The 22,961-nt window shown below is 45.5% G+C and overlaps 1 protein-coding gene and 1 pseudogene across 2 annotated transcripts; both read right to left on the reverse strand.

Annotated features, from left to right (window-relative positions):
• Positions 1 to 8,036: 8,036 nt before the first annotated feature.
• Positions 8,037 to 11,750, reverse strand: LOC127320971 (uncharacterized). Of its 2 annotated transcripts, none has more exons than XM_071821901.1 (4): positions 11,208 to 11,750; positions 11,015 to 11,114; positions 8,994 to 9,375; positions 8,037 to 8,305 (listed from the first exon to the last, which is right to left on the reverse strand). In XM_071821901.1, the coding sequence occupies exons 1-3, from the start codon at positions 11,721 to 11,723 to the stop codon at positions 8,999 to 9,001; spliced, it is 993 nt and encodes a 330-aa protein (XP_071678002.1). In that variant the 5' UTR covers positions 11,724 to 11,750; the 3' UTR covers positions 8,037 to 8,305; positions 8,994 to 8,998. The 2 variants fall into 2 exon arrangements, with proteins under 2 accessions (XP_071678002.1, XP_051205997.1); XM_051350037.1 differs by lacking the exons at positions 11,015 to 11,114; positions 11,208 to 11,750 and adding exons at positions 9,671 to 9,972; positions 10,064 to 10,162 and having other exon boundaries at positions 8,994 to 9,583.
• Positions 10,222 to 11,012, reverse strand: LOC139832245 (uncharacterized; annotated as a pseudogene).
• Positions 11,751 to 22,961: the final 11,211 nt, after the last annotated feature.

The following is a 22,961-nucleotide window of genomic DNA, read 5'->3' on the forward strand; positions in this document are numbered from 1 at the left end:
TCAAACCTGGCAGAATCGCTGGTGATTGCAGAGGAAAAGAAGAGGATGCAAACTGCGGTTGTGCTGGCTCAGTCCTCACAGCTGAGCTTAGCGGCAATGACTGCTAACTTGGGCACACCAACATTCAAGCCGACAAAAGAAACAAAGGACATTGTGCTGGACCCGGCTTACCTTGAGCGCACCGTTCGTATCGGTGCCGACATGAATGAAGCATAGGAAAGCGCGCTCGTCAGCTTCCTCCATGAGAATCGGAATATCTTTGCCTGGTCTACAGATGACTTGGTAGGTGTTCCGAGGGAGCTGGCTGAGCACCCTTTAATTGTCCGGAAGGATGCTAAGCCGGTAAGGCAGCCGTTGCGCCGGTTTGCTGAAGACAGGAGAAAGATCATTGGAGAAGAGGTGACAAAGTTGTTGGTTGCCGGTTTCATCGTGGAAGTACTGCACACTGAGTGGCTGGCCAATCCGGTGCTAGTCGAAAAGAAGAAAGATGAGAACCTCGAAGCAAAAGCTCCAAAAGTGTGGCGCATGTGCATTGACTACACCAACTTGAACAAAGCTTGCCCGAAAGACCCTTTCCCTTTACCCCGGATCGATCAGGTGATTGATTCCACTGCTGGGTGTGAGTTGTTGTCTTTCTTGGATGCCTATTCCGGTTTCCACCAAATCCCCCTGAAAAGGAAGATCAAATAAAAACTGCGTTCATTACCCCGCACGGGGCTTATTGCTATGTCACTATGCTCTTTGGTTTGCGCAACACTCGTGCAACGTACCAGCGCTGTATGCAAAAATGCTTGTTTGACCAAATCGGAAAAAATGTGCAAGTCTATGTGGACGATGTCGTAGTAAAAACTAAGGTAAAAGAAACCTTAATCGATGACCTCCGGCAAACACTTGATAACTTGAGAACATTCCGGATGAAACTCAATCCGGCAAAATGCACCTTCGGTGTTCCTGCCGGCAAACTGCTAGGCTTTCTCGTGTCAAGCCGGGGCATTGAGGTTAATCTGGTAAAAATCCGGGCAATCGAAAGAATGACTATACCACGCGATCTCAAGGACGTGCAAAAGTTTACCGGAAGCTTAGCATCGCTAAGCCGTTTCATAAGCAGGTTGGGAGAGAAGGCTTTGCCGCTCTATGCTCTCATGAAAAAATCCGATACGTTCGTCTGGACCCCTCAGGCAGACGCGGCGTTTAAAGAGCTAAAAACAATGCTGGCCACGGCGCCTATACTGGCCTCACCTCTAGAAAGAGAGCCTATGCTATTATACATAGCAGCAACAAACCGGGTTGTGAGTGTGGTAGTTGTGGTTGAAAGAGAAGAGGAAGGAAAAACCGTGCAGAGACCGGTATACTACCTGAGCGAGGTGCTCTCCCTCTCAAAACAAAACTACCCGCACTTCCATAAAATGACTTATGGCGTGTTCATGGCCGCCACCAAGCTTAAGCATTACTTTGAAGAGCACCCCATGAAAGTGGTGAGCGAGGCACCCATTTCCGATATCATGTGCAACAAAGATGCTAGCGGTAGGATTGCAAAATGGGCAATCCAGATATCACCATACGTACCGGTGTATGAAAGAAGAGATGCCATAAAATCGCAAGCTTTGGCTGATTTCCTTGTTGATTGGGTGGAAATGCAATACAAGCCGCCATACCAAAAAATAGAGTACTGGAAGATGCACTTTGACGGATCCAAACTCAAAGAGGGTCTAGGTGCCGGTGTGGTGCTTACCTCACATAAGGGAGATTATCTCCGGTATGTTCTGCAAGTACATTTCAGGGCATCAAACAATATCGCTGAGTACGAGGCTCTGATTCATGGGCTTAAGGTCGCAAAAGAAATCGGTGCGCACCGGATCATTTGCTACCGTGGTGCAACAATGTTCCGGAGATTGGGACGCAAAACATGCCAACATGGCTTCGTACCGGTTTCACGTGCAAAAGATTGCCGGCTTCTTTGAGGGCTGTGAGTTTCACCATGTGCCACGAGCGGAAAATGAGGCCGCGGATGCTTTGTCCAAGCTGGGCTCATCTAGGCAAGAAATTCCTCCCGGAATAGCCTTGGCACACTTAAGAGTACCATCGATCAAACCAAGCCCGGAATCGGAATCAATTTTCGTACCGGAATCACATGTAGTACCCATGGATATCGATGAAGGGAACTCGGGGACTGTTCCGGTAAACTCGGGAACTGTTCCGGCAAGCTCGGGGACTGTTCCGGTAAGCTCGGGGACTGTTGCGGCCATACCGGAAGAAACAATGCTGGTGGATAACATGGAGATAGACGTACCGGTGTTTCTGGTTCGAGAGGCACCATCCTGGGTTAAACCTATTAAGGAATTCCTGATCAACGGCACCTTGCCGGATGACGAAAATGAGTCCAGAAGGATCCAGAGGAGGTCCAAAGCATACACCATCATCAATGGCGAGGTGTACAAGAGAAGTGTCACCGGTGTCCTTCAAAGGTGTGTGGAACCGGAAGAGGGAAAGGAAATGCTTGAGGAGATTCACCAAGGAGAATGTGGGCACCACGCTTCCTCAAGGGCGTTGGTAGCAAAAGTGTTCCGGCATGGGTTCTATTGGCTCACTGCTTTGGAAAATGCTGAGGACTTGGTAAGAAAGTGCAATGGGTGCCAGAGGTACGCCAAACAAAATCATACCCCAGCATCCGGTTTAAAAACCATACCGCTAACTTGGCCATTTGCTGTTTGGTGCCTTGATATGGTTGGCCCATTCAAAACTGCAAGGGGAAATATGACCCACATCTTGGTTATGGTGGACAAATTCACCAAGTGGCTAGAAGTGAAACCTATCGCAAAGTGTGATGGGCACACATCGGTGAAGTTCTTAAAAGATGTAATCTTGCGGTATGGCCACCCGCATAGCATTATCACTGATAATGGAACCAACTTTGCTCAAGGTGAGTTCAAAAGATTTTGTGAGGATAACAATATCCGATTGGATTTGTGCTCAGTGGCACACCCACAAGGCAATGGCCAGGTGGAAAGAACAAATGCTTTGGTACTTTCCGGTATCAAACCGAGACTAATCGAGGCGGTGGAAAAGTCACCGGGGTGTTGGCTCGATGAGCTACCATCAGTGCTGTGGAGCATAAGAACAACTCCAAACCGGTCCACCGGATACACTCCATTCTTTATGGTTTACGGAGCAGAAGCGGTCATACCAACCGACATTCTCCATGACTCACCAAGAGTGCAGCTCTATACCGAGCAAGAGGTCAAAGAGGCCAGAGAAAACGATGTGGACTTGCTAGAAGAAGCAAGAGAGTTGGCATTGACAAGAACTGCCATTTACCAGCAAAACCTCAGACGCTATCATAGCCGGAAGGTTAACCCGAGAGTATTCCAGGAAGGAGATCTGGTGCTACGCCTAGTGCAGCGCACTGAAGGCCGGCATAAACATTCACCCCCATGGGAGGGACCTTTCATTGTGAGCAAAGCTCTCCACAATGATGCCTATTACTTGATCGATGCACAGGAATGGAAAAAAGGAAAGGCGGACAGGTCCGGAGAGGAGACCAAGCGTCCATGGAACGTAGCCCTGTTGCGTCCCTTCTACTCTTGAAGTTGTGGTGTAAGAAGTTACTTTTTGTACCTTATATGTTATGAATAAAAGATGTCGGAACCTCGAATGAATCTCGGGGACTACCTAAATTGCATGTAATATGTTTATTTTTTCAGTTTATCGGTTGCTTGTTGAACATTTTTTCTTTTCGGTTTAGTAGCGTGCTAAACCTACCGGAGTCTTCGACTCTGCTGCTGTCCGCAACCCGGCTTCATGGCAAGCAAGATAAACCGGTAGGAATTAAGCACGTGAACTGCGAAAAGAGAGAGTGCGAACGAACAATCCGGAAAAATTTAACTAACCCTGGTTAAACCGGTTTTTTGTGAAAATTTCGAGTTATTTCTAAGTTCAAGAAAGTGCTTGCTTGGTAAAAGAACTTTGTGCTCATACGCCAAAGAACGCCCAGAGAAGGCAGGCAGAGCCAAAGCAAAAGAGCCAAGTGTGCATCGGATTGAATGCGGAAACAATTCCGGAATCTTTGCAGTGCAGGATAAAAGCAAGTAACGAGCAAAATGTTAAGACAATAGACAAACATAAGTTAATATGCTACCGGTATAACATACCGGCATAAGTCGTTGTAGCACAACCAAAAGGACGGCTAAGTTTTATATTACACCATAACCCCCGGCATACCGGGGTAGAATTTGACGAGCATTGTTTTAAGTCAAGCAGGACACAACCAAACAAGGTAAACATGTTCAGGCAATAGGAGCATCAGGAGGAGCATCACCGGCGTTAGGGCCTTCCGGAGGCGCGTCACCAGCTCCAGCATCTTCATCTTCCTCATCCTCTTCATCGCTGAGATAATCTTTGACGTCTGGAGGAGGAGGGATGAAGGTGCGGACCGAGGCGTACTCCGCGATCCGGTAGGCTCGATCCTGCCGCTTCGCGGTGAGGACCGGATCCAGATTAGTTGGAGCGTTCTCGCGCACGCCAAGGAGGGCGTCCAGGTCTAAGTCCGGGTACTAGGAGCAGGTGACGCGTAGCGCCGAGTCCGCTCCGGCACGAGCTGCTGAACATTGCCACTCCCGGATCCTCCGACCGGCACTTTTCAGGCGATCGTTGGTGAGCGACAAGTTAGCCGGCACTTCCTCCTCAGGCCAGAGCACCTTGAAGAGCTGGATGGCCACCTCGGGGATGTCGGAGAGGTTCCGGTCCACAGCGCGCATGTGGGAGACCCGCGCATTCAGCGCGACCAAGTGGTCATAGGGGTCCCAGGGCGCATCCAGGTTCGGGTACGCTTGCGCGACCCGGCGCTCTGCTACCTTCTTCACCGCATACGCCTGCGAATCCGGAAAGGGCCCTACAAGACAAAGAAAAAAAGATAAGCACATGCTACCGGAGGAGATAAGCTTGTAAGCAGAAGCCGGCAAGGAAAAAAGAAGAACTTACGAAGAGCGAGTGCGTCGGTTTGCATGACCAAAAGGTCATACTCCTTCTGCTCTCCCTCCAAGCGCGCGGCCTGATCCTCGGCTGCTTTGCGCGCCTTGGCTCCCTCCTCTAGCTCCGCCCGCAGCACCACGGTGGAGTTGTTGGCATCCTCCAGGGCCTCGTTCAGCTTGGCCTCAGCGGTGGCTTGGGCGGCCTTCATCGCCTCGTTATGCTTGAGCCCAAGCTGGATCAGCTGGTCCTTCAGCCCTTTGGAGTAGGTCTCTTGGGCGTCCAGAGCCTCGCGGTGCTGCCGGATGAGCTGCTCTTTTTCATCTAGAACCCGGAAAGAAGGTGTTACCAAAATTGCAACTGGTAAAATGAAGAGGAAGCAAGTAAACCGGAAAAGAGGGAGCGGTACCTTGGAGTGCGGCGAGCTGAGTCCTGAGGGCTTCGATGGAAGCTTCCGGGATAGCTGTTAAAGCAGAAAGTTATAAGTGCTAAGAAAGAATACCTTCCGGTAAAAAAGATGCCGGAGGCACAGAAGCTTACCTTGGCACTTGCTGTGCGCTTCAGCAAGGTCCCGGTGCTCCCAGAGAAGCTCCTCAAAGAGGTGCTTCCGGGCGTCGGCCGTGCTCTGTTTAAGAAAAAGTGTTAACTAAGCTTCGCGCTAAGACCTGCGCTCTTAACCCGAAACTCGAGGACTGGCCATGCCGGTTTCGCGTGTTTCTACCTAAGTTTCGCGCTAAGAGCTATGTTCTTAACCCGAAACTCGGGGACTGGCTATGCCGGTTTCGCGCGTTTTCACCTAAGTTTCACGCTAAGAGCTGCACTCTCAACACGAAACTCGGGAACTGGCTATGCCGGTTTTGCGCGTTTTCACCTAAGTTTCGCGCTAAGAGCTGCGCTCTCAACACGAAACTCGGGGACTGGGAAGATAGACAAGATCCGAAAAAAGAGAAACCAGCATGAATTAAAAAATCGAAAAAAGTTTGGTGCCGTCCAGCTCTTTCACGGCGCGCCGCAGCCGCATGAAGTGCTCCTCCGAGCACCGAGGGCCAGCGGGGTCAGGCGCCGGAAGCCGGTCCTTTCCCAGGCCGCGTGTAGCTGCGGACACATCCGCAGCATTCCACTTCTCAGCGTAGGGCAGCAGATGCCCCAGCTCGTGGCCTTTGCGCTTGAACTCAGTTATCCGGCCAAGCAGGCCGGTGGCCTTCTCACCGGCTACGACAGCGGCGCGGGCGGCGTGCAGCACCAAGGATTGCGGGCCGGCGGATGAAGTGCCGGAAGTCGTGGCCTTCCCCTTGGCGATCTTTAGGGTTACTGGCGGCGGCGTTGGTGTGGCCCCGGTTGGCTCGGCGCTGGGAGCTTCCGGCGGTGGCGCAGGCGTGGTCTTGGGCGAGGAAGGAGCGTCAGGCGTGTCCTGACCCAAGTTAGAGCTTGCCGGCGCGGAAGAGTCCGGCGCGGCTTTGGAGGGGGAAGACTCCTTGGTCTTCTTCTTCTTTCTTTTCGGGACGGGAGGAACCAGAGGTTCCGCCCGCCCGGCAGCTTCTTCATCGGCGCCGATGTTGATGGCGCCGACATCTTGTTTCTCTGAAGGGGAGATGAGTTCCTCCTCCACGCGGTGATCAGGAGGTGTAGGGGCCGCACGCCCCGAACTTGAAGTGCCTCCCAGAGGGGAGGCAGAAGGGTTGCCGGTACCAGTTGGCACCGGGCTTGACTGAGGAGGAGGAGATGAGGTGTAGGGATTCGTTACATAGAAAACAAAAAATTTCCTACCGCGAACACGCAATCCAAGCCAAGATGCAATCTAGAAGACGGTAGCAACGAGGGGATTATCGAGTCTCACCCTTGAAGAGATTCCAAAGCCTACAAGATGAGGCTCTTGTTGCTGCGGTAGACGTTCACTTGCCGCTTGCAAAAGCGCGTAGAAGATCTTGATCACGGCGCCACGAACGGGCAGCACATCCGTACTCGGTCACACGTTCGGTTGTTGATGAAGACGATGTCCACCTCCCCGTTCCAGCGGGCATCGGAAGTAGTAGCTCCTCTTGAATCCGGCAACACGACGGCGTGGTGTCGGTGGTGGTGGAGGAACCCGGCGGAGCTTCGCTAAGCGTGCGGAATGTGGTGGAGGAGAGAGGGCCGCTAGGGTTTGGGAGAGGGGGGCGCCGGCCACTAGGGGTGTGGCCCCCTCCCCTTGGCCCTCATTATATAGGTGGAACACCCAAGAGTTGGTCTACAAGTCTTCGAATAAGACCCCAAACCAAAACCTTCCATATCACATGAAACCTACCCAAGCTAGGACTCCCACTAGAGGTGGGATTCCCACCCTTCCTTGTGACATGGGCATACCCTTCGGGTACCCATTATTAGTATACCTGGCTCGGCCCAATATGGAGAAGACCAAATATGGAGAAGGCCCAACAAGGCAACCCGAAGAAGTAGTCGACTAGGACTCTTGTAAAACCCTAGGCTGGTTGCATATATAAAGCTAGCCAGGGCACCCGAAATAGGGAGGCCAACAGATAGATAGCAGATAAACAACGTAGCTCCACTTATGGCGGCACCCTGTAAACACATCTATGATCATATACTGGATTGCTAGCAGCACGTAGGGATCCTCCACCGAGGGGACCCGAAGCTGGGTACGTCGTGTGCCTAATCTCGCTCCCGGAATATCCATCGTCGCTCTCTCCCGAAACCCTAGTCTACAACCCGTAGGCATTGCTTGTATCAGGAAAATACTTCGGGTTCCTCCTTGGGAGGGGGTGGCCGGCCCCCTTAGGGGAGTCCACTTGGGACTCCTCCCCTCTTAGGCCTCGTTCGGCTCCGAGGGTATGAAAACCCACGTGGGACTGACCTCCACGGGATTTGGGTGATCCCAAATCATTACCCCAACCCCCACTAATTCCTCTCCCCGTATTCCCTGTTGCTAACTTCCATTCGGTTAAAACCGGCCCTTTCTCCCGGAGAGCATAGCAAGAAATACAGGTGACAACAATCTCTAGATAGCACAGCAGCACGTATTAAATACAAAAATAGAAACCTACGTTTCACCAGACAATATCAAGCATGGCTGAAAGCTGTAATAAAAAATGCTCACAATTCACAAAACAATATACAAACGGAATACACTCTTGTAGATACGATATACTCCCTCGGTCCTGATTTAACTGACATGGCCGCGGCGACAACAGAAGCAATATTTTGCTATAAACTTCATAACACATTGAAAATATTTTAAATTAGACTTGTAAATTCGAAATTTAAACTCAAATATTGTCGCCTCCATCTCCGTCCGCCGCTCCGCTTGCCGTTGAAGAGCTCTATGCCTCCCGCGACGTCAAACCTAACATGCAGATCAACATTCAGCAAGTTGGTAGAGACCAGCAATTTCTATAAGCTGAAAACTGAAACAATGTACATGACTGGAAATAAGGTTCTTCAGCACCACCAGCTATTCCTTTACCCTAGCTTAAACATGAACCCAGATTCAATCCAGATTCAATCTTTCTTACTACTTGCAGATACACTTTATAAATTCTACCGTCTTACCTGAAACAACAGGGGCGTGTGCAGCACTAACAAACACCCACCACTATCTATCACCAAATATCTTAGTGCAAGTGTGTATATATGGCATATGCACGCAACTATTCCTTTGTACAGTAGTTAACAACTGATCTGCTACAAGTAACATCTATCATCTACAGAATGATGACGTTTTGGATAATCTAAAACAGAGAACCTTGCAATTAGAAAGAAGAAAAGTTCTCATGCAAACCTAAGACAATTATTGAGAAAAAATTGAGCCTCTACCAATTATTGATATTAGCTACTGGACAACAATTCATCGTGCTATTACATAAAATTAGCTACTGGACAACAATTCATCATGATATTACATAAAATTAGGTATTATTATCAAAGTAACTAATGCAAGCTAGCATATCAGTGTAGAAAAGCATTAATATGAGCTAAAGTCCAAGGTAAGCTAGCATATCAGTGTAGAGAATGCAGACAAGAAGAGAGTTTACCTTTCCTAAGCCATTTCGCCTTGCAGCCACATGAGAGCTGTATCCATATCAACGCAAAGGAAGAGCTCGCGATTGTCAGCATTCGTAAAGACTTTTAGGGCTTTGACCTTATCCTCTTGTGATAATCCCATTGTGTTTAGCCGAGCCACACAGTTCTTGATTGAGTACTCATCCATGTTCGCGATTTGCTTGCTCTCGACCTGCTTCATCTTCATCTCAATGTACTTCTCCATCATAGCAGCAATATCTCCATTTGACCGGCGCTTCTTGGGTTCATTTTCAGTACTTGTTGATGGTGCAGCAGGCACCGTGGGCTGAGCCTCCCCGTTCCCAACAAAGTTCTCCATCATACTAGCCTCTTGCATCCCTCCTTGTGTATCATCCACCACGGTCTCTGCAATATCATGATGGGAATGTGTCGCCTCTACAGAACTGACCTCGGGATTGACCTCCACTTGTGTGTGCTGTGTTGGTTCAGTGGAAGTGAAGTTGTAGTTTCCCTCGGCAAGATGTCCATCATATAGCTCTCCCAAGGCATCAAAGAGGGGAAAAGCCTTGTTGCTACGGAACTTCCCGATCTTAGGAAATGACTGCACAATATAAAGGAACACATGAGTGATGCATATTGTTAGAAGGAATGAATATAAGCATGAAAGGAGTAATACAAACTATCTTACAATGATGAGGTTGTCCCACAACTCTGGATCAGCTTCAATCATACACCGTTTCTCATTCCACGAAACCCCACTCTGCTGTCTAGCCTCCTTGAGCATCTTGTACTCTCTCTTCAACTCCTTCTCCTTGTCTTGGATCTGACCCTTTGTTTAATTCTTGTATGGATGGTTATCATGGAATTTCTTGGTAATCCTGTTCCAAACATCGGTGGACCATCCATTCTGCCCACGATATTGTGGAGTATTGTGCTCATGGAGCAAATCCACAAGAGCCTTCTCTAGGTCTGCATTCCAAGAGGCCCTAGCTGTTTGAGGAAAAAGTCAAGTTCACAGTAAGCTACACATTATAAAGAAGTCAAGTAGCATCAATCACATTAAAGGAACACATGCACTCACCTTTAGATGATGTTCCCCTCTTTTTTGTTACCCCACCACTGCCTTGCGTTCCCGTCCTTGGAGATCGTCTTACATTCGTCATGGTAGACATGGCGACCCCTGCAAATATTATTGATACAAGCAGCCAGACATTTATTCACCATATAAGAATTTAAAAATCTCACATCAAACAAGTCTGGTACTTTATTACATCAAACAAGATGCAAAACAGAAGAAGTTCAAGTCTGGTACTTTATTACATCAAACAAGATGCAAAACAGAAGAAGTTAAAGTCTGGTACTTTATTACATCAAACAAGATGCAAAACAGAAGAAGTTAAAGTCTGGTACCCTATTACATCAAATAAGTTCAGATGTCACTACTTTATTACATCACTACTTAACGTCGGTAATCTGCCCACATTTGTTGCGCAATGGTATCTCTAAGGTGGTCGCCTTCATGGTTGACTTGATGATTTTGTGGGGGGTCACCATCAGGTAGGTCAACATAGTTTGCTGCAGGTATGAGTTCTCTTTGGTTATCTAACCAACTCTCATCCCCCTTGTGCATACGGATGATGTTATGCAACAACACGACAGAATGGTAGCTTGACTTGGTTTTGTATTGTGTGATGTGTTCCAACCTTGAGAATGGGGAAGCGCTTCTTTAAGATTCCCAAATCCCGTTCAATATGATTCCGTATCACGGCATGGCGATGATTGAACAGTTCTTGGTAGTTTTGGGGTGCTCGGTGACCACGGCCAAACTCCTTCAAATGGTATCGAACACCACGATACGGAGCAAGAAAGAATTTAGTATTTGCGTACCCACCGTCCACAAGATAGAACTTGCCCTCAGGTACTCTAAACCCTTTGCGAATTGCTGACCTAAGAACCCTAGCATCAGTCGCAGAGCCCTCCCAACCACAAGAAATGAATGTGAAGTTCAGGTCAAAGTCACACACCACCATCACGTTCTGGCTGAGTGTTCCCTTCCTATTTCTAAATGGTGTGGCTATGTCACCATTAATGTTCATGGGAACATGAGTCCCATCAATAGCTCCAAGACAATTCTGCAAAGAACACCAACAAGGTATCATTTGCTATGTGAAAAAGAATATATTTCCATGGTTATATGATTTAGACTGAAGTAGTTTAGCAAAAACCTGAAAATAAGGAAAGAATCTTGGGTTGTTCCGGATCTTTGGGTGTACTTGAGCTGGATTGGGAGGCTTCAGAAAGTGCTTGGATAGTGCAGGAACGATGTTGAAGAAGTTATTCATGATGGTATGGAAAGTGTCATTACTATGCTTGAACTGTACTTGGAGATCCTGGTATGAGAAATTATGGGACAGCATCCACAGAAAGACTGCAAGTTTCTCTTCGACGCTAAGTCTGGTATCACGCACCAAACTCTCGCGTCGAAGGAAGCTAGCCAAAGCCCTGAAGATGTGGGGCTCCATCCTAAATGCTACCCGGCAATTTTGTACGTGCCCTTCCAGCAAGTCCCTTACAACCTCCTCGCCTCTTATCGTCGATGTATGGCGGGGCTTTTTTTCCCTTGGTTCACCCAGCAGATGCAGCATTGGTAAAAGAAATAGAATCATATCATCATCATCCTCCTCTTCCTCCTCTTCCTCCTCCTCTCTCTTCCTAATCCGATCCGTAATTCTCAAAGCCATTCAAAAACTAAAGATAAAAAGGCCACCAGTTATTTAATGAACAGAATTTGCTTTTAATTTAAAACTTATAAGTACTGCTGTTATACATACTATCTTATATTTACTAATTGGAGACTCCCATATAGTCACCACGTTAACCCTCACATGAAAACAGAGAGTAACCGTCCGATTTTATTATTTCAGGATCCGGACCATTGGATTGCTAGCCTTGCCGCACGTCTCAACCACTTTAACCCTAAGGCTAGATACATCGTGGAAAAAAAATCGCTTAATTAGCTGTACACCGCCACGCTTTTCTCGCTGTCTTTGGCCGCTAGAACTCTAGAACTCTCGATTAGGCTGTTCTGCTAGAATTGCTTCCAGCGATTGATTAAAACACCAGCGATCCTCATAGATTCCTCCCTTTCTCTGATACCACACGACCGGCCACCAATCCCTCCGTCTCTCCACCAGGGAACATCAATAAATCATCCCAGCATGCAGCCTGTGCCCGTGAAAGATGGTTTTCTTTCGACAGTGCCTTGATTACTTCGGTTATAGGCATCGGATCGGTAATGTTTCCTGATCTCCAGATTTAGAAGTAGTATTTACATACGTGTAAATTTGGTAGCACATAGTTTAAGTCTACAATATAAGGATTGATGCATAGTTTCAGCAGTTTCCAGGTGTTTTCGCTGCCGCCGCGGCGTCTCTCTTCATCGGTGTCTCTGGCAGCTAGAACGCGTCTGATCTCCTTCCTATTGCCCGATGCATATCGTGCATCTCAGGTTCAGATAATCCAGATGCAAAGATCGCAGAGAGCAATCTGGCTGTATATGTACATACGTAGCACTGGCCGTGTGACCTCTTCTAGGTGCTGCCTAAAGTCTCCATCCAGATCCAAGGACCTGACGTATTTTATTCCAAAATCTGGAGAGAGCCAATTAGGAACGTCTATGCATACATGGGCAGATGGAGCAGTATCTGTAAGTATTACGGTTTGTTTCATCCAGCTAATTAAATCAGCGTTGTATTTTTTTGCTAACACACCACTAAACTATCAAATTAGCAACTATATATATTATACTACAGTCGACTATGATTTCACTTCCGTTGCCTGGCAGATGTACAATGTTTTGGCCATGCGTGTATGCACGTATAATTTCCTAATGGCCTGATGGAGCCTCTCTCCTGGAGTCCTATACGTACACGAGCCAATGACCACATTCATTAATACTCTATCTATCTATACCTAATAATAAAGGGAGAAGCGTTTCCGTCGTTTTCGTCCGTCCGTTCGTCCGTCCGCCCGTCCATCGTGTGCACAATCCCGTGTAGAACGCACCGCGTCGTATGTCATAGTGACAGCACGTTTAGGCTCCCGTGAACAACGTCGAGTCCAGATCGACTAGGTTTAAGCTTTCCTAGCGGACACGTTTCCTAACTCTCGCCCCTGATTTCTGGTTCCTACTACCCAACGCGTCTAGGACTCCTCCCATATATAAAGACAAGGCGATGCTCTGACCTCGCCTCGATGGAACAGGTACCTCATGGAGCTCAAGGAGGTGTCGAGGAGGGCCAGAGGCCGGCGTTGGTTGGACGAAGTGCTTGCGCAGCCGAGGCAGGACGAGCTCCGGCAACCAGAAGTGGAGCTTGGCGCAGTCGTTCCAGGAAGCTGGAGACGACCTCGTGCGGCTGCAGGCGACACAGGAGAGCGGACCTGCGGGGTCGGGGTGCGTCCAAGTAAGAAGTCCGCGGTCTCGTTCGGCTGCACGCGACCCTGGAGCGTGTTCCTAGGGGGTGGATGGGCGTGAGATCGATTGCTGAGACTCGCAGGTAAGAGTAGCAATGTGGAGGGGCGGAGAGTGGAGGTTGAGTGGTGCGGTGACAAATCAAAGCAAAAAAAGTAAATTATGCCGGAGCTAATCAGCGGCTAATTACACCGGAGCCCGCCTTAGTTTGCAGGCATCAGTGCAACAAGGTGTTGACGAGCAAAAAAAATGCCTGAGCCCTCTCGTCCGTATTGCCATGCCAGCTTCCTGGTACCTTACTGATCTTCAGATGCATCCAGCACTTCGTTGTCGTCTGCCCATCAAAATCTAATAGGAGTTGTATTGTGCTGGCTACTGAGGAGTCCAAGAGAGCCGGCCATAGACAACTGATCGATTGATCGATCATGCAGACGAAACTTAGGCATGGCTGCAGCCTTGCTGGGATGAGCAACATCAGCCGACACTATGGGCGGTTGACTTTCGGCGCTCCCTGATTCGGGAAGGGAAAGAGGAAGATGATGTCGACACGCTCTTTTCCTAGGAGAAGAGCGTGGTCAGGTAGGCGGTGGCGGTGGGGTGTAGGGGATCAATTACGGAAGACCTTCTAGGCCACTTTGCAACTACTCTCAGCTTCGTTACACCGTCCTGTGCGCACATCTGGCCGCCGGACCTCGACAATGTGTGCCTCTGGGTGCCTTACAAGTGTAGCCTGCTTCTCCATTAGTGATGTCTTGAGCCATACAAGTCTAACACTCGAGCCTGCTTTTCCATTAGAGATTTGCTGAAGAAAAAGTGTCATGTGGAGGATGTTAAACAAGTATATCAGATATAAGTATAGTGTGGTCAGTTTCATAATATCCGAAGATGTGTCTGCTTCGAAAGAATCTATGCTATGTGCTTTCTTTAATGGATATCTAAATGGACTCCCAATATCCCAATTAGTACATCTGCTGGTGAATATTTTGCTTCCCTGCCTCATGACAACATATAACTCTACATAGTGCGGTTCACTTAGAACTTGACCCGAACTACTAGATTGCTTGTCATTCTTCAAACAGATCGACTCTTTTGTGCTTGATAGGATGAATATAGGAGTAATTGTTCGTGCTGAAAAGGGAAAGTGGGTCATTCACCCAACCACACAGGTTTATAGATAATCAACAAAAAATGGGTTTTTTCACCAGGTAAATAGATAATGATATTTTCGGTATAAAATATTTTTTTTACGTATTTACACTGCACAAAAATAAACATTGTTTTTCACAAATTCATGATCTATTGTCCCCTTCACCTACAAAGAAGTTTAAGCATTTTATTGTTTGGACAAAATAAAAAAGTTAAACTTATGTACGGTGTTGGGTTACACTAATAAAGAAGTAAAATCAAGCTGCAGAATCAAAGAGTAGTGTCAAGATTTTTTGACACATCCTGATGAATTGAATAAAAATCTATTGTCCTCAAAATTCTTTTGCTATAATTTTTTTGGTAACTTTAAGCTGAGAGGTATGTTTAAATTGTAGTGGTGGTATGACCGGAAAGCCGAGCAAGAGGAAGCAAATTCAAGGATGATGATTTTGTGTTTTCTTGTGTTGTGGATTTTTATCTCCCGGTGCAAAGCATGGGCTTGTTTCCTATCTTACCTAATAATAATAATAATAAAGGAAGAACTGTTTCCTTGGTTCGGTCCGTTTTGGTCCGTCGCTTTTGGTTTCGTACGTCAAGTTTACTTCCGTATTGCGGGCAGCTGATTTCCTGCCGCACAAGTCGGTTGATGATGGAGAGTTCAATCCGGAGTTCCGGATCAGACTGCTCGTTCTGGCTTCCTGCATGGTATCCTATGTACGCGGTTTGGCTAGCAGAGTCCTGCGAGAAAAGAACCGGATGGATACGCATCGTGTAGTACTGAATCTGAGATGTTTGATCCACTCAGAGAAGATACAGATGAAACCTTTAGAATCCCCTTAGAATCCTGATCATACCCGACCCAGCCTATCCTTGCCTTCCGTGAGCCAATAAATATGGGATCCATTGCCTTATCGATCTAAGCAGACACGAAAAATTAATGATGACTCCTTCTCGGTGACGTTCTGAACAAGGTTGTGGTCTCGTGGACGGGGAGGGGCGTCGACCAGCAAATTAAGCTTCCAGTACCACTACGTCAATGGCAGGAACGAGAAGTGTCTTGTGGAGTAGACGAGTGGTTCTGCAAGCCAGGAAACCAACCGCGCTTGCTCGATGATGTCCGTTTTTCCATTACTGCCATCTGCAAGCCACGTACTGATGTTCTGCAACGGTGACGGCACATCTCAGATATATCCCCAACGCCCCTTGGATCGCCTCTCGCTATCCTGCAAGTTTCTCTCAGCGTGTGGAGTGCGGACGATGCCCGAGGATCGACTTGGCAGTGCAGCGATCAGAAGCGGCGTGTGACCAGCGGGAGCCCGGCCATGGCGGCCGACAACTAGGCCGTGCGAGCCGCTCGCGTGGGCGGCAGCAGCAGCGCGCGGCAGCTCAGGAGCGAGGAGTTCGCACTTCGCAGACACGCAGGATAGCTGACAGAAGCGCTCAGGCATGGGCACGTTTGGGCAGCGAGCAGATGCGCACGGGGAACTCGATGGCAAGGTGCAGCCTGCACACGGCTAGCTGGTCACGGCTTGGCCGATGGCAAGGTGCGGTCTGCACTGCTAGCTGGTCACGGCTTGGCTGGGTCGGCACCGAGCGGCCAGCGGCGAGCAGCAGCACGTTCAGATGTAGCACAAGCAGCAGTTCCTGGCGAAGCGGTCGGCTCTGCCAGCGGCATACACGGTCAAAGGGAAACGATCGTGCGTCGGTGACTCTCGGCATCCCGGTTCTCGAGCCCGAGATCCATCTCTAGGGGCGCAGGTTCAGATAGCAGCAGGGGTAACGACGCAAGTTCTGGTTCAGGTAGCTGCCCTGGTTCAGAGCACGTCCACTTGGTTTTTTTTTGAGGTAGTACGTCCACTTGGTTGATCATTGACAAAGAGCGGACGTTCTAACCAAAAGAATCATCGATAGTAGGTAGTGCTTAATTAGTTATGTTTGGTGATGATCCTCAATCCATTCATAAAATATTTGTTTCAATGCAATTCAATAAAAGCTATGCAGATTGGAGGATAATATAATTTTTTTTTTAGATGAGAATAATATAATTTGGTGTTGCTTCTCTGTACTACATGTCTAAATGTGTAGCTAAGATAAACGATTTGCAATATAGATAGCCATGAGCCTTTAGTCAGCCTATGATTGCTTTTATTTGGTTGCACCTTTCTAGGATCTTGACTGCCCATAAATATCATATATCTGTATTTATGATGATACAATTTCTCTGCAACATTTTTTCTTTGTGAAACTTCAATACTTCACAGCCTTACAGCGAGGCAAGAATAATGGCATGAATGTTCAATTAATAAGCATTAGAAGATATTATCAATATAAGATTTTTATTTAGAATTTGTGCTCTTTAGGTTGCAAAGGATCTTATTTGACAAGTTTAGCTTCTCATTTTATTCATAAAGGAGGTTTGGTTTCTCCATTTTCATCCTTACTTATATATTTAAGACAGATGGAATATGGCACTAGCTATGCATATAATAGATTATATACAAGAAGATTTCGGTATGTTTTGCATTTGTACATAAGACATTTGTTTACTTTTTTATTTACATACAGGAGAATTAGTTTTTTTTGCATTTGTATACATATATTATAATATGTCAATTTGAATGAAACAGCAAAATTTAAATAGTTGTCTATGCAAAAACTAACGATAACTTAATTTTTGTGGCTGCTTACATCGCTTTTTCGTCACCCGTCGCAACGCACGGGCAAATTTCCTAGTTTTATATTAAGACAAGAGGTATATATGGTTGGAAAAGTAAACTTTGTAAATCCTATTTATACGTAAAAGAAGTGTTGTTGCCGTTTTCTTAAAGATTAGTATTGGTTGAATCCCACAGATACACTTAAAGACATCCATATACAGTAGTTTAATTATTTAATAACAGCAAGAGTTCTTGCCTCTGGATTATTAATCCATAATCATGACTTGCTCAAAATTATTTACTCCAACTTTGATAATCTTAACTACTAATATGTGCAAAAGTTATTTAGATTAGTGAGGCAAACATAATATAATTTATTAATTGCGTTTTTTGCACATATAAAATTCTATTAATTAAAAGAATATGTGCAAAATTATCTATCAAATAGACATATTGCAGTCTGTACCAATATCCAAAAAGTCATGTATTTATGTGCAGATGTGGTATTATTAAAAATGCCATTGTGATAAAAAATTACTTTAAGCAATCTAGAAAATTTAAGTACATGGCTTGGAATTTATACATATGCTATATATCTACATGAGTAGTATTTAGGATTATCCATGTCTTACATATGTATGATGTACATATACAATATTTGAAATCTAAAAAATAGCCATATATATCTATCATAGAAAAACATATATTTTAAAGCACTGAATACATGCTCAAACTAGAGCCCAGGTACGAGAGAGAACACATGTTTAATTGAGTCGGATCATTAAAATATGATAGACGAACCCAAAAAATATTGAAGTCTGACAAAGGAGCTTTTATGGTCAAATATTTCCACATTTTGCAAGTCGCCCGGTTATAATAGAACCACGAAGCACACATAAACATAATTTGTTTAGAGATGATTAGCAATGGAATTTTCTTTCGCTTCTTCTTGAAAGAAGCCAGAAAGTATGCTTTACAAAAAGCATATCTGAAATCATATGAGAAAATTGCATGATGCTATCCCTCACACCTTGGTGATTATGTAGTCTAGCACAGATGCAAGAGATGAAGAGAATATTTATACCACCTAACTAAGTATCTTAAGCACGAGTAGTCAACATGCTTTATTTGTGAGGTTCTACTTTCAACTAGACGACCATGTTCTTGCGATTTTCTTCGAATAAATAATTGTGCATATACGTATAGACACAGTCGAAAATATCCATATAAGTGTAAAAACTGGTGACAAAAGATACATATTAAATTTCATGACAATGTGTACATGTCATGTATGGCTTGGATTTTATATACCATGTTTGTCTTTTCAAATAAATCAGATTTAAGATCATCCATGTCTTACATATGTACAACTTATATTTACTGAAAGTTAGAAATGGAATAATAGCCATATATGCCTGTCATAGAAAAGCATACATGCGTGCAGACACAAACTAGGAAACCAGTTCCAGATAAAACATATGTTTAATTGAGTTACATACAATTTTAACACTTAAGAATATATGCATACAAGTGTTAAAATTGCGTCCTAAATATAAGCCATATAATTTTTTGCACGGAAATTAAGAAACGCATATTCAGGAAAAATTACACCATGTTTGGCTAGGGTTAACCGTAAGTAATTGCCGTGAGCTAATAGAGGACTTTGCATAAGATAAGTAAACCTAATCAAATCTCCAAAAATATTGTCCATACAAGTAGGGCAACGCAATAAACCTTATATTCTGGAAAAAAATTCAAAAAACTATATGGCTTATATATAGGAACGGAGGGAGTAGTATAATATAAGTGCGACAAAGAATATTCAACCGTGGTAAAAAAAAATCACACGGTTTTCAGTGGAAAACTATTACACATATAAGAATAGATTGTTTTCTCAGAAGAAAATTTTAACACTTAAGAATATATGCATACAAGTTTATTTCAATAAAAATAGAATTCTTGCACCGTGCGGCAGCACGGGTTGATGACTAGTCCTATATAGAGCAGGTTGCGATAGTTTGCTTGCTCTATCTAGGATAGTTGCAGTAGTTTCAGGTTTAAATTACTACAGCCAATAACCATCATGTAAAGGATGCACTGGACAGTTGGTACTCTGCAGAAGTTTCAGGTTTAAATTACTACAGCTAATAACACACAAAGTATAACTGCAGGATTAATATGTACTCTGGATAATTGGTACTTGCTGAAAAGGATGCACTGGACAGTTGGTATGCAGCCAATAATTTCAGGTTAAAATTACTACAGCCAATAACCATAATGTAAAATAAAAACAGGATTAAATAAGTTAAGTTGAGTAGATCATTTACCACACGGAAGAAAGCTTACAACAGAAATACAACTATCGGGATTTTTCTTCTAGAGGAATTCCACTATTCAATTAATATATATGGTTGCCTCGTGCTGAAACTGAACATTTTGCAATCAACATTTTCTTGAAAATGAACTGAACGAGAAATTTCAGCCAGCTTTTGCTGAAGATGACAATTTCCTGCCAGACAGTCAGATTACCAATTTTCGTAGAGCATTAAGAAATATTCAGAGTTTGCTTATATTTGTTCCAGCAGTACAGTCCTTAAGAGAGCGCTCAGAATTGAAATCATGCATGCGCATTGTTCTAGTAATTCCATAAGACGTAGACAAAAATGCATCTAACATTCAAACTGATGAGGATTTTCGAGTCCCACAACCGGCATGATTTCCTACAGACAAAATTTCTTGTAGAGGCAGCGAAAATTGTTCTACACTAGTTGAGCAAAGCATCACATCTACCAGATCAAGGAACCATCCAGCACACGGACGTTCCTGGACAAGATCCATGCCAGATCGAAACCAACCAGCACGAACTGATCGGATTACCTTCTACCGGCTGGCGTTCTCTACAAGAAGAGGTGGAGGGGAGGAGGAGGAGATGGTTTACCTTCTACCGGCCGGCGTCGGAGGCGGGGAAGGGCACGATCTTGAGCCTGCGGCTAGGGATTTGGTCGGGCTCCGTGGCGGCGTCCGTGTCGAGGAAGGGCGGCGTCCGGGTCGTCGAGGAGCTCTCCTCCTCCAGCCGGCCACCGTCGAGTCGCCGCCGCCGTCCCCTCCGCCCCTTCGTTCCAGTCACCGCCGCCGCCGCTATCGCGAGAGAAGGGCACGAAGGGAGCGCCACTTCGTCGCGCTCGGGATCCTATCCACGGGTCTAGTGGAGCGTTTCTAAAAACCGGCAAAATCGGCGGGTTTCAGGCAAAACCGGGCAGAGTAAAAAACCGGCGTGGTTTAACCGAACACATCTCAGGTGCGGGCCGGTATCTAAACCCCGGGGGCCCAACACCAGTATAACCACGTGGATTTCGGCCCAAAACCGGCCGGGTCGGGACCAACCGAACGAGGCCTTAGGGTTGGCCGGCCATGGTGGTGGAGTCCCTTTGGGACTCCGCCTTCCAAAGTGGTTTCTTCCGGACTTTTCTAGAACCTTCCATGGAACCTTCCGGATCATTTTTAAATCTTATAAAATGACTTTCTATATATGAATCTTATTCTCCGGACCATTCCGGAACTCCTCGTGATGTCCGGGATCTCATCCGGGACTTCGAACAAATATTCGAACTCCATTCCATATTCAAGTTCTACCATTTCAACATCAAACCTTAAGTGTGTCACCCTACGGTTCGCGAACTATGCGGACATGGTTGAGTACTCTCTCCGACCAATAACCAATAGCGGGATCTGGAGATCCATAATGGCTCCCACATATTCAACGATGACTTTAGTGATCGAATGAACCATTCACATACGATACCAATTCCCTTTGTCACGCGATATTTTACTTATCCGAGGTTTGATCATCGGTATCACTCTATACCTTGTTCAACCTCGTCTCCTGACAAGTACTCTTTACTCGTACCGTGTTATGTGGTCTCTTATGAACTTGTTCATATGCTTGCAAGACATTAGACGACATTCCACCGAGAGGGCCCAGAGTATATCTATCCGTCATCGGGATGGACAAATCCCACTGTTGATCCATATGCATCAACTCATACTTTCCGGATACTTAATCCCACCTTTATAACCACCCATTTACGCAGTGGCGTTTGATGTAATCAAAGTACCTTTCCGGTATAAGTGATTTACATGATCTCATGGTCATAAGGACTAGGTAACTTTGTATCGAAAGCTTATAGCAAATAACTTAATGACGTGATCTTATGCTACGCTTAATTGGGTGTGTCCATTACATCATTCATACAATGATATAACCTTGTTATTAATAACATCCAATGTTCATGATTATGAAACTAATCATCCATTAATCAACAAGCTAGTTAAGAGGCATAATAGGGACTCTTTGTCGTTTACATATCACACATGTATCAATGTTTCGGTTAATACAATTATAGCATGGTATATAAACATTTATCATAAACATAAAGATATATAATAACCACTTTTATTATTGCCTCTTGGGCATATCTCCAACAGTCTCCCACTTGCACTAGAGTCAATAATCTAGATTACATTTTAAGGTACCTAACACCCATGGCATTCTGGTGTTGGTCATGCTTTGCCCTAGGGAGAGCTTTAGTCAACGGATCTGCTACATTCAGATCAGTGTGTACTTTGCAAATCTTTACTTCTCCATCTTTGATGTACTCGCGAATCGAGTGGTAACGTAGCTTGATATGCTTCAGCCTCTTGTGTGACCTTGGTTCTTGTGCATTGGTGATGGCACCCATGTTGTCACAGTATATGACTAGTGGGTCCAATGCACTAGGAACCACACCGAGCTCTACAATGAACCTCTTCATCCATACCGCTTCTGATGAAGCCTCTGAAGCCGCTATGTACTCTGATTCTGTTGAAGACTTCGCCACCGTGCACTGCTTCGAGCTTGCCCAGCTTACTGCAGCACCATTCAATATAAACATGTACCCATACTGTGACTTAGAGTCATCAGGATCAGTGTTCCAACTTGCATCGGTGTAACCGCTTACAACGAGCTCTTGGTCACCTCCATAACAAAGAAACATATCCTTAGTTCTTTTCAAGTACTTCAGGATATTCTTGACCGCTGTCCAGTGTTCCATTCCTGGATCACTTTGATATCTGCTAGTCAAACTAACAGCATGTGCTATATCCGGTCTAGTACATAGCATGGCATACATGATAGATCCTACTGCCGAGGCATAGGGGATATTACTCATCCTTTCTCTTTCTTCTGCCGTAGCCGGTCCTTGAGTCTTACTCAAGGCCTTGCCTGGTAACATAGGTAAGAACCCTTTCTTACTTTCGTCCATTCTAAACTTCTTTAGAATCTTGTCCAGGTATGTACTCTGTGATAGCCCTATTAGGCGTCTTGATCTATCTCTATAAATCTTGATGCCTAATATATACGATGCTTCACCAAGGTCTTTCATTGAAAAACTATTATTCAAATAACCTTTTACACTGCTTAATAGTTCTATATCATTCCCGATCAATAATATGTCATCTACATATAATATCAGGAATGCTACAGAGCTCCCACTCACTTTCTTGTAAATACAGGCCTCTCCATGACACTGTATAAACCCGAAGTCTTTGATCACCTTATCAAAGCGTCGGTTCCAACTTCGATGCTTGCTTCAGTCCATAGATTGAACGCTGAAGTTTGCATACTTTGTCAGCATTTTTAGGATCGACAAAACCTTTGGGTTGTACCA

The sequence above is a fragment of the Lolium perenne genome, chromosome 6 (genome assembly GCF_019359855.2).
Source record: "Lolium perenne isolate Kyuss_39 chromosome 6, Kyuss_2.0, whole genome shotgun sequence".
Classification (NCBI taxonomy): Eukaryota; Viridiplantae; Streptophyta; class Magnoliopsida; order Poales; family Poaceae; genus Lolium; species Lolium perenne.